Genomic DNA, 12,793 nt, shown 5'->3' on the forward strand with positions numbered 1-12,793 from the left:
TTAGACATTACCTATTGGGAAATCAAGTAATTTTTCATGTGGATCATCAAGCTTTATTATATCTGATCAATAAACCGCAGCTTATAGGAAGATTGGCGAGGTGGATGCTTCTTTTGCAAGAGTTTGATTACAAAATAGTGCATGCACTAGGTAAAGAGCATGTGGTAGCTAATTTTCTAATAAGTAGACGTGAGTCAGTGGACCTTGCACTAGGGGTAAATGATCAATTGCCTGATATAGAGTTGTTTAGTGTTTAGGGGAATCAATTCAATTCCTTCTATGATCAAATGTTGAATTTTTTACTTCATGGAGTGATGCTTGCAAAATTGTCAAGAGATCACTGTACAGGTTGGCATTGCAGAGTAGACACTTTCAGGTTATTATGGGAGTGCTCTATAGGAGGGGCATTGGCAATGTGTTAAGGAGATGTGTAACTATTGAAGAATAGCCCGTTGTTTTACACAAGACACGTGTGGGACTGACATGAGATCATTTTTCTAGTGAGATTACTGGCAAGAAGATTCTTCAAGCTGGTTTGTGGTGGCCAATTGTACTTAAAGATACTCATCAATATGCAAAAGAGTGCATTGTTTGTATGAAGGAAGGTCAACAACTACAAGGATTTAAGCTTATAGCGACGGCATGTAGTGACACAAATAGCGATGATCCACAGGGAAAAAAAACGGGCCGAAACCGAGCGCGGCTTTATTTCGCGTTTTCGCATTTTGTGTTTTGAGAGCAAGAGCGAGGGAGAGAGCGACCGTCGTGAGAGAAGGAGAGGAAGAAGACTTGCTGCCGCCGCCATTGTTCGCGAAGAAGAGGAGGAGCCTTCATCGCAAAGAGGAGCCGCCCACAATCGCCATATCTCATCGGTGAGTCTCCCTCTCTCCTTCTTTTGCTTGTTTAAGATTTGAATCACTTTCTCTTTTGCTTGTTTAGGAGAGGAATTGAGAGAGAAAGAGAGGGAGAGGGAGAGAGAGGGAGAGAAAGAGAAAGAGAAAGAGAAAGAGAAAGAGAAAGAGAGGGAGAGGGAGAGGGAGAGGGAGAGGGAGGGGGAGGAAATGAGAGAGGGAGAGGGAGAGGGAGAGGGAGAGGGAGAGGGAGAGGGAGAGGGAGAGGGAGAGGGAGAGGGAGGGAGAGTGCATTCTCTCTCTCCCTCTTCCTTTTGCTTTTGGAGAGTGTTAGGATATATTGTGAGAGGGAGAGGAAATGAGAGAGAAAGAGAGGGAGAGGGAGAGGGAGGGAGAGAAAGAGAGAGAGAGAGGGAGAAAGAAAAAGAGAGGGAGAGGGAGAGGGAGGGGGAGGAAATGAGAGAGGGAGAGAAAGAGAAAGAGAGGGAGAGGGAGGGAGAGTGCATTCTCTCTCTCCCTCTCCCTTTTGCTTTTGGAGAGTGTTAGGATATATTGTGAGAGGGAGAGGAAATGAGAGAGAAAGAGAGGGAGAGAAAGAGAAAGAGATGTATACTCAAATAGATAGCTTTATGGAGATGTATGTCTACTCAAATGGATAGCTTTTGTCTACTCAAGATGTAGTCCACCTGTGTGTATATATTGGAACGATAACATATCCATGATTATGGTAATGGTATGCACTTTGCTTTTTTTATGGGTACCATTACATCGACTCCTTAAGAGGGCTAAAAATTGGTCATACACTTTATAAAGTCTAATTAGGAGATTTAAGATGCACGATAATAGACTTATCGATAATGGTATGCAATGTGCTTTACCATGGGCCATGTACATTGGTTACTCTTTAAGATGGCGTAAAATTGGTCATATCCTTCATAATGTCCAAGTAGGGGATCTAATTGTGATATGCTTAATTCTTTGTTTTTGTATTAACTTTATAGGCATAACAAATTAGTAATCATGCCAACTAGTCAACGGAAGGACTAAAAGAAAATGATACCCTAGCTAATGGTCATTATGGTACTTCATCAAAATGAACCCAAAAGTATTGCCATAAAAGTAGCTAGGTATATAAGGTATAATGGCCATACAAGAAGACACCTCAATAATTGACTGATCACCACTAAATCCCAAAGAAGAATCGTGTTCCATCCCCTTCAACTCTATATTCACCTCGTGAAGAACTTCATTAATCATAGCATCCTCGTCACCAATCTTTTTGTTGCAATGATGAAGTAACATATTCATCACTTTTCCTTTAAGCATCTAAGGCATTATCCAATCTTTTAGTCAAGTCCAAACATTTAGTCTTCAACTCATGAACCTTATGAACCAATGCTTTTTTTTTTTACAATAATGAATAATTATCTATCGGGACAAACAAATCCTTGAGTATGGTATATCGGGACACCTTTGTGTTGCCGACCCATTGTGAACAGGTGCATGGAGTCATTTGCTTGCTAATTGTATTATGACATGGTTTATGTCACAATGGTTTGAACTCTCTTGTGCGTATTTGTGAACATGTAATCTTCTATCCAAATCCCCGACAACCTCCTATACCTTCAACTCCCCGAAGTGCGAGAGTATATGATCAAAGCGATGTTCCGAGCATAGATGAAGATAATATGCAAATAGAGGGGTCGATATTGCAAGGGGTGGAGGCCTCGAAAGCTTGGAGCCAGCATCGGCTAACAATGATGGAAATACAGGAGTCCAAGAATTTTTTGAGAATGAGGCGGACTCATTCTTTTGTGGCGACATGTCTATCGACCTTCCACTGTATGCGGAGTTGTGTCAGGAGATTAACATGGGACCATAGGATACTTCATACTTGGAGTATCCACTTACTCAATTCGTTGACCAATCTCTTATAAATGTACATAAGATATGTATTTTAAGAGAGATTTTTTCAAAATGATTTATATTACTGTGCTTTGTATGATTTAAATTGATTATTCTAACATTATTTTTTATCTGTGCAGGTGACATTTTCAGGATGAGTCGAGGGATGAGCGATGAGGAGTTACAAGACATCTTCACACGCATGTCTCCAGACCAGCTCACGAGATTCAGAGAGATGGCAGACCAGGAGCTGTCTCGTTCTTCGTCAGGGCGCTCTGCTAGATCTTCTTCAGCGCGATCGGATGCTTCGGCTTCGAGCAGATGATCTCAACGCTCATGACTTGGGCCAGAGGGAGGGAGTGTATCGGGATCAAGGGGATGCTGCTATGGAGACACGGATGTGGTGTCTCCATCTCATCGTTCAGCTAGAGCTGCGTCACCTCCAGGATTTGTCACACCTATGGGGACGTCTACTCCAGTTACTCCGGCTTTTGCGCAGCTGTCTCAGCAGGTGGCACCAATTTGGGTGCCACCCCTTTGGGTGCCACTCTGAGAGAGATTACCCCCGTCAGTACACCGGATGTAGAGGGGTCTCCTGGATATGCCCAGGAGCGTGGACGCAGATGGGAGAGGACCCATCTTAAGCAGACTCCTAGGGGTTATGGATATTTGGTCGATAGTAGGTCAGGAGCCATCATCATGAATGATGAGGGGAGGAGGGTGATGGCTCGCATGAGAGAGTTGTGCCAACAAGTTTTTCGGCACAACGTCTTGGATCATTGGAAGAATATACCGGAGGGGAGCAAGGACTACATAGTAGCATCCTTGCACGAGGAGTTTTCGGTGCCAGCCGCAGTAGATAGATTCTCTACATGCTGGATGATGGATTGCATGCGTACATACATGTCACATAGACGATCTGACGCACGCAAGGTAATCAAGAGTGGGGCTGCAAAGCCCGAGTGGTTAGATGCAGACGACTGGTGCTGACTGAGGGAGGAGGCTACAGATTCTCCAGGATGTTGGAGTCAGCAGCGTGAGGCGGCGAGGGCATGACTCGAGGCCGGAGTGGTCCATCATCTTGGGAGTGGCGGCCACAGGATACATTTGGAGGACTTTGTAAGTTTTTCTTTTGTTTTGCTTGTTTGTTTTTTTGAAATATTATTTGTACTGACAATCATGTTTCTAACAGTTAGCATTTTGTTTTCTTTGCAGCACTCCATTACAAATCGCGATCCGATCGGCCTTGAGACTCGATATGCAGAGAGGCACGGTCTCAATGCATTGATCGACCGGTTGTATAGACGCGGCGGCCCTGTAAGTCACTCATCTTTCTTGTCCGTAGTTACCATGAGATATTTGAATGCATTATTGTATGGTGGATTGATGTGTTGTTTCTTTTTCTGCAGAGTCCGTTCGATGCTCCTTTGCGGCGGGACGAGCTTTCGGGGGATGAGGATTTATAGCTCGCCCTTGGATCCTTGGAGCTCACACACCTTTATTTTTGAGTCGCCTGATCTATGTAGACATTTTCCATGTATTAGTGATATCCTGTCATGATTGTACCAATTGCTTTTTATGCAATCATGTATTTATTTCATGTATCAGTTTTATGATTTCAGTATACATTCTTTTTGTTTGCAAGCGCTTTGTATACAGTAGTGCAGAAACTATTTTGTATGGCTCTCATACAACACACAATGCTATATGTGGCAGGGCAGCTTGCTACCCTGCCACACAATTTTTTTTATCCATGTTATCGTCGCTATTAGCGTCGCAAATTTTACTGCTCGCGTCGCTATATGCGTCGCAAAACGTCGCTATTAACGTCGCTATTGGCATCGCTATCAGCGATGCTGATAGTGATGCCTATAGCGACGTTAATAGCGACGTTTCTATGGCGTCGTTAATAACGACGCTTTTTGCAACGACGGGGGAAAATTTTGTTGTTTGTATTTTCGTCGCTTTAAACGTCGGTATAAGGCCTATATCTTGTAGTGAACCTCAATCTAGGAACATGATGCAGGATCATCCAATTTTTCTTCTAGAGGCTTTCTAAAAGTGGAGAATTGATTTGGTGGGCCCTATCAAGCTAGCTGCCCATCACAACAAAAACTAGTATATTTTGGTATGTATTGATTATTGTACTAAGTGGGTTGAACCTAAAACTTTGTGGAACAATAAGGCAGCAAATGTGGCACAGTTTCTCTATTCTAATATAATGGCTCAGTTTGGTTGCCCCAAAGAGTTGGTAAGTGACCATGATAAGCATTTTTTGAATGAAGTGATTAAGGACTTGACTTCTAAACATATGATTTTGCATAAGAAATCAACACCTTATCACCCTCAAGCAAATGGCCAGGCCGAGAGTTTAATAAGATCTTGCTCTGGATCCTTAAGAAGATAGTTGTTGATAATCGTAAGGATTGGGACACTAAGTTGGATTTAGCACTGTGGTCTTTTCACATAGCATATAAGGTTTCAACAAGCTTGACTCAGTTCAAGTTGGTTTATGGACTTGAAGCAATGGTCCCCATGGAGTTTCTTGTTCCTAGCTTAAGAGTGGCAGTTACTTATAGATTATGTCTTGAAGAGTCAATTCATGAGAGGTTGCAAAATTTGATGGAGCTTGAATAAGATCGAATTATAACCCATTACCTTTCAGCAATGGTGCAGTCAAGAAGACATGCATGGGTAAACTGACACATTAAGAAGAAGATAATTAAGAAGGGAGATCTTGTCGTGGTCTATAATTCAAAGCTTGGAAAGCATTCGGAAAAGTTGAAACTGTGGTATACTGGTTCTTATGAGGATGTTAAAGATGTGGGTCAATGGACTTTTGTGTTGACTACTTTACATGGTGAAATAATCAAGCCAACAATAAATGGGTTTAGACTAAGGAGGTTGGTACAACCAGATTATGATGATTTACCTCAAGAAGTTTAAGAGAAATCCACAGTTGCAGTCAAATTGGTTCAACCTTTTGCAGTGTTGTTTCATAGAGCAGGCAGTGGGGTTTTGCTTCATATAGCAGTTTATGATTCTCTCACTCTTATGGTTGTCTATAAGTTTGCGTTGATTGTTTTCTTAAATGGAGTACCATCATGTCATTGTGATATGTTTGTTAATGTTATTATCCTTTAGATTGTTTTTGGTCCTCATAAGGAAGCTACTCAAACTTTAATGGTGCTCTATGAGGTGTCAGGTGTTGTGGGAGCATAACCAGTCTTATTGCAAGCATTATGGAACCTCATGAAGTGGAGGTATTGTTTAACTCTAAGGCTTGGCCATAGGAAATTGCCTTATGGTGGATATATAGTCAAAAAAATTCCACAAGTAATCATGACTTGGAAAAGTATCATCATAGCATTGATGGATTGTGCTTTGAAAGGACTTTTAACCTTTAACTATGGACTTGTGCACATGATGGATTAAAAGGGCAATTGACTTCAATTGTAGTTATTTTGGTATTGGAACTATGTGAGGTCATCAAATTTTAGTTGCATGAGGCTAAACTAAAGAGACACAAGACAAATGTCAAACTCATAGTAAGTGCATGTTGTAATCAATATCTTATACACTCTCTCTTTTCTAGGAGATTCACTCAATGTGAAGTAGGAAAAGGGAAAAAAGGGGAAGGCATGGCAAATAAGCCACAATCCTTAATGCCTGCCTTTGAAGCATCCATTCAGCAATGCCATCATTTGAATCCACTGCTTCATCTTCCTTCCTATTCTTCATCTCTCTTCTTACCTAATTCTCAACAGGTTGTTGCTGGAGCTACAATGGTGAAAACAAGGCAAAAGAAGGTGCCCAAACGCCCTATTAAGAGGGGGTGACAGTAGCTGAGAGGGGTTCCTAAGCAAGAGGAGTATCGGAGCAACAACCCTCCTAACACAACTCCTTCCAAAGCAAAGGATTCTACATTGAAAGCGTCTTCCACTATGTCTAGTGATGATGATGGTGAGATGGCCACACTGATGATAGATTGCTCTATATTCATGGATGTATCCGAGCCCAATATTAAGGGCTGGCTTAAGAAGATTGACTTGCTTTCTTTTGCTGAATTGCCATGGGATTCTTGGGGCAATAATGTACATGCCCAATAATAGCTTTTGATGATTAGAGAGAGTGGCAAAATTGGTGGTAAATTGGAACTCACACCTTCTCTTCTATCCCAAGTGTTCTCTCTTGGTCTTAATGATAGACCAACGCATTGGAGATGCACCCAGATGAAGTAATGCAACAGGAGTTTGGCAATGTTACTAGTGCCAAAAATCAATATGTTTTTAGGCACCCTGACCCCAAAAGGAGATTCTTCATTAAGTGGTTTATGCAAAGGTTCCTTCTCTTCATTAAGACAGATGTTATTACTAAGGATACATTTGGCATTCTTTAGTATGTTGAGAATGTTGCAGTTCCTAGTTGGCCTGGTACTTTGTATGATAAGCTCATGCAAGAGGTGCACATATCCACAGTTTGAAAGCAGCAATAGAAGAGTAGAATTGGACCGATGTTGGCAAGTTTATATGCTCACTTGCAGGTGGTGTGCCCAACTTTGCACGCATATCTTTGGGAATCACCAAAAGTGGATAAGGTTAGTGCATTCAAAAAGCAGAATTTGGTAGATGGCATTCTTGTAGATCTTTATGACAAGGATTTATCTCATTCTCATGCTTCAGTTGATGTTGAAAATGGTCAAGGAAAAGAGCTTGTAGATCCATTTCTTTATTGGTTTTTCTTCTCATGATGTGTCAAATGCTAATGCTTTGAGTGGTGCTATGTCTTTGGATATTTTGGAATGGCTGAATGATGATGCAAAAAATGATAATGTTCATGAGGATGTAGTTATTACAAGGATGAAAAAGAAGGTTAGATTCTCCAAAGTCAAAATGGAGAATATGTCTATGCCTAAACAATCGGTTTCTATGCAACAGGGCATGGTATGCCTTATGACAGGAAAGTTATTCTAGAAGGTTATGTGGCTCAAAATCTTGAGGAAGCTTACTCACTTATGGCAGGTTTACATAGTTTCATGGTTGATATGCATGCCAGTGGTGTTGTTAAATTGGATGTAGTTCAGTCCTTGCAGGAACAATTATCATGCATGAAATCTAAGAGGGGTGCTATGCTCATTGAGATGGAAAAGATGAAGGAATTGCATGTTAATGAGGTGGATGCTTTGCGGAGACAAATTGATGAATATGGTGATATGTTGGCAATTGATGAATATGGTGATATGTTGGCTAAGGGTAAAATATCTTCATCTGCTTTCAAGGAATGGATAGCACACATGCAGGAGAAATTCCACGGCGAACTTGATTTGATGGATCAAGAGAATGTTAGACTTAAGGCTGATAGGATTCTTTTGGATGCTTGGTTGCAACCTTTACTTAAGGTTGAAAAGCAGCTTTTGAGTGACATGGAAGTTGATTTGGATGGTTCTATGATTATGCAGTAGGATTTGGCTACTATTAGGGCTACTTTGACTAGTATGATGCATGATTAGTGGGTTGCTATTGGTAGCAGGATGTCATAGGTTATTTTTAGGCCCTATATAGTATTACAGTAGTCATTTGTGTCTGAAAATATGGAAGCATTGACTCAAGAGAAGGATATGTTGAAAGAAAAGCTTCATGGGATATATGTTGAGTATCATAGACTTGTGGACATGGTTGCTAGTTTGCAGAGTGTTAAGCAGATTGATCATGTTGAAAATGGTCTTTTGATGTTGATGTTATTGAGGCTGATATTAATGATGTATTGCATGATATTCATTGCCAAGTGTAGATTATGAAGCTTACAGTGGATAAGATTCATGACATAAATGTTTTACCTCTTGTATCACACGAGCAACATGCACAGGAGCAGTCTATCACTAACTCTCATGATGCTCATGAGCCTCATAGTTCATGAGATACTTTCTTGTACCATTGTCAAAGACTTTGTTTCTTTGTGTTTCCATCATACTTACTATGTATGCCTTTATATTTTGTGACTGTCTTTTGAGGGGATTATGCAACCATTTAGAGGGTATAAGTATCCTACAAGAGAGGCTCTACTTATCATTACTCTTTGTGACTTACTTTATGGTGCAAGGCTATGAGTAAGGCATAATTTTTCTCCCTAGATATGTCAATTTTTCGATAAGGCATTTGACACCATGGATGATGCAAGGGTTCAAGTGATAGTTGTGCCAACCATCCACCGGGCTGTGCTAGGTGTTAGCCATGGTGGTTTCACACTTTATGTATTATGCCCTGAGCATGGTTTTACCTTAGTCATGTTAGTTCTATGTGTGAGGCAGCCCTTAGATGCCTCATGAAGTTATGGTTATGGTAGGCATTTTCCAGGATGGCCTGCTGAGGCATTTGTATGTCATTCTTGTTTCTGGGTTATCTATAATGCTCATGACCTATGTATGATGGATTTTCATTATTATACATTAGAACTGACAGTTGGTGCCATGATTTATTGTGTTCTTGTACTATTCTCAGCATGTTCTTTGTGCTCTACTTCTCATTCTCTGATTATGAGTGCTAAAGTCTGTGTTCTTATGTCTTTATGTGATTATCTTTGAGTTTCTATGAGTTCATGATATAAGATTAGGTATTTTCCCCACGAGGCACTATACTGTCTTATTATGTATTCTACATAGATAGGGCAACAACATACAAGTTGGTGTGATAGGTGGTGTTTCCTTAAAGGGTTTCATTAAGCTAACACATGGAGTGAATTATAGATCTACTAATAAGGTGGAATGCCTCAATGGAATACATGATCATTGGCTCAAAATGATGGTATGAACAAAGCTAAATCATATCATGTCTTTTAGTACATGAGAAGCACAATACTAAGTAACAAAACTAATATGTAGAATGAATGATATTAGATCAAGTCTTAAAAAGGAATCATAAGTTAAAGGTTATAAATAACAAAAAGCAAAGCTATGTTAGTAAATAATTCCAAGAAATCGGTTGTACTATATATATAAAATAAATTGTATTTTTTAATGAATAAGGAAAAAATATATATACTCCATGTCTAAGGAGAGAGAGAGAGAGAGAGAGAGAGAGAGAGAGAGAGAGAGAGAGAGAGAGAGAGAAATTAGAAACAGAGAGGAAAAAGAGGAGAGAGAAAGGTGAGAAATGTCGAATAGCTCTCATCGAGCATAATAGTGGGACTACTACGTCTAGTGAAGGAGTAGCAATCCATTGAGCAATTGAAACAAAGACTCCGAATAAAATTTTGGGCATTGTGTGGCATGAGAGAGAGAGAGAGAGAGAGAGAGAGAGAGAGAGAGAGAGAGAGAGAGAGAGAGAGAGAGAGAGAGAGAGAGAGAGAGAGAGAGAGAGAGAGAGAGAGAGAGAGAGAGAGGGGGGGGGAGGGAGGGAGGGAGGGAGGGAGGGAGGGAGGGAGGGAGGGAGAGAGAGAGAGAGAGAGAGAGAGAGAGAGAGAGAGAGAGAGAGAGAGAGAGAGATCACAAAAGTGATTGTAAAGTTGGTGGAAGATGAAGCTACAAAGGTGTGCATTTTCTTGGTGCTCCTTGGTAGATTTAGGAGTCCATTTTGTCATTTTGCTATCTTTCGTAGCCCACCATTTATTTACCCCTTGCTTCAACTACAATAATGATAGTGAGCACAAATACCATAGATCTAGCATCCCTCCCCTCAGTTACTTCTCCTTTGCCTTGGTTAATTTTCTTTGGTCACAAGCTCAAAAATCACTCATGTAGGATCTTTGTAACAAGCTCAATTATATATACATATGATTGTAAAGTTGGCGGTAGACGAAGGTACATAGTTATCTGTGTTCTTGGTGCACCCTGGTAGATTTAGTGGCCTATTTTTATCATCGAGCTATCTTTCACAACCCTCCATTTACCCTCGCTTTAACTATAGTTGCGAGAGCAAATACCACATATCTAACACCCTCCCTTTGCCAACTTTTGGTGGATGTAGTTTATGAAAGAATGTAGACATAGATGTAGGATCCTCATAACAAGCTGAAAGTTATATGTACATTAAATATAAAGGTAACAAGCTGAATTAAATTGGTAATGAGCAAAATAGTTCGCACTGTCTCGAGTTTTCGACTTTCGTGGTGGCGGGAGTTCAGGTATGTACGAGGGGGCTGCGGGTGACAAAGCCAGGATTTAGATATGGGATCACGGCATTAATCCGAACCTAGCTTAGCTTGCCGGCATCGACATGATGGACAGCCCTCCTCCTCCTGACAGAGAGGCTTCTCCTGACTGGCTGCGTAGTTTCCAGGTATTCTGTCTTTATCACTGGCATTCTTACGCTGCATTGAATTTCAGCATGACATGTTAATTCTTTGTGTCTGCATTGAATTCCTCGAGCAGAATCGTTTTCGTTTTTTGACTGCATAAATGGCCAAAGATGAGGTAAGTCCGCCATTCATCATCAATGTGATGTGATCGCGGCGTTATGTGGAAACAATCTGTGATCCGGATTTTTGGAATCTATCTTATTGTCCTAGTTGCAGTACCGATGAACATCAATCTCAGTAGAGAAACGTGTTTGCAATATTGTAGAATTACTGATTGCATTGCTTCAAGTGATCTGCCATATGCAGCTGTGGCCTCGTATAGCCGTCCATGTGACTCGTTTGTGTTCTGCTTTAAATTTTCATACGTTGAATTAATTACTAATCTTCCATGCTGTATCAAAAATCTGTAAAAGTTCATATCCTGACATGCACTGCTTTACTTCTATATTTCCTCAGGTATGCATATTATTGCAATAATTATGTTATAACCTTGCCTTACCGTGTCCCTCTTTTTGTTGGGTGTCTAGACTCCTTCAAAGGGCTTCGGAACCTTCTCTTCCTCTTCACTCTCGTCATCTTCCGATGACACAAAATTGAAACAAACTTTGAAGGGTGTTGGGAAGACTGAATCTAGTTTCTGTGAGGACATAAAAGAAGAGGTTGATTCAGCTAAATTGTCTGATGTAAAGCCAAAAGTCCAAGGTGGTGATTTAGTAAATTTGGATTCTGATCCTGAGGAAAGTGAGGAAGAGAAGAAAATTATTTCTACAAGGACTAAGGTAAACAAGGGGTCCGAAGTCAAAGCAAAGGAGTCCAAAAAAAAGGTGAAGGACAAGAAAAATTTGCTGGATCAAGAGGATCAAATCAACATCGTTTCTCCACTTGGAGGATTGGTAAAGGTATGAAAGCAATTTATTAATAGAAGCTCCAACATGTTCTCAGTCAAGTCCATGCCAACCTTTTTCTTCCTCCCAGGATGAAGAGGGTGCACATGAAGAAGATGCAACTGAAGGGCAGGAGAGACGTACAAAGCGTGTGTGTGCCTCTCTTCTTTGTGAAAAATGTCTCATGGATATTTAATCAAAGAATAAAGGACTGTTAAAAAGTATGCTTATCATATGTTTGCTATCGATGTAGGTTTTATCTACACTACCATTGGTGTTTGGGGATAAGGTCCACCGGTCCAAGGTAGCAATGATTCCCATCTTAATACTGAAAGTACTTCAAAATGCCCATGATGTTGTTTTAATGTAATCATATATGTGTGTGCACATGTGTTGTGTGCATGTGTGCTTATGCATGCTCTCTCTCTCTCTCTCTCTCACACACACACACACACACACACACACACACACACACACACACACACACACACACAGACACACAAACACACAGAGCTGACACGGGTGTAGCTCAATTGGTTAAGTTGAACATGTGGTAACCAAAAGGTCTTGGTTTCAACTCTTGCATTTCGCACAGTCATTTAGTATAGATGTAGGAAAAACAGGGATTTGAACTTGAGTCAATGGGTTAATAAAATAAATGACTTGCCACTAAGGTAGCCACTTGATTGATTGATTGATTGATTGAGAGAGAGAGAGAGAGAGAGAGAGAGAGAGGGAGGGAGGGAGGGAGGGAGGGAGGGAGGGAGGGAGGGAGAGGTCTTCTTCATTGGTAGCTTGATGTGATTGAGTTAGTAGATATTCTTCCTCTACATGATTTGCTTTGTTGGCACATTGTAGTTT

The 12,793-nt window shown here is 40.7% G+C and overlaps 1 protein-coding gene across 2 annotated transcripts in view; it reads left to right on the top strand.

The window, feature by feature from the left end:
• Positions 1 to 10,805: 10,805 nt before the first annotated feature.
• Positions 10,806 to 12,793, top strand: part of BIN4 (double-stranded DNA binding protein) — a 125,967-nt gene continuing 123,979 nt past the window's right edge. The window contains exons 1-4 of one of the 2 annotated variants that reach the window (XM_087666659.1): positions 10,806 to 11,029; positions 11,576 to 11,947; positions 12,024 to 12,083; positions 12,186 to 12,236. In XM_087666659.1, the coding sequence (XP_087522785.1) occupies positions 10,967 to 11,029; positions 11,576 to 11,947; positions 12,024 to 12,083; positions 12,186 to 12,236 (546 nt within the window). In that variant the 5' untranslated portion in view covers positions 10,806 to 10,966. The remainder of the gene's footprint in view (positions 11,030 to 11,575; positions 11,948 to 12,023; positions 12,084 to 12,185; positions 12,237 to 12,793) is intronic. The other variant, XM_087666658.1, reaches the window with a different exon arrangement.

The sequence above is a fragment of the Lygodium microphyllum genome, chromosome 25 (genome assembly GCF_053477565.2).
Source record: "Lygodium microphyllum isolate KBCC chromosome 25, Lygodium_microphyllum_v1.1.10, whole genome shotgun sequence".
Taxonomy (NCBI): Eukaryota; Viridiplantae; Streptophyta; class Polypodiopsida; order Schizaeales; family Lygodiaceae; genus Lygodium; species Lygodium microphyllum.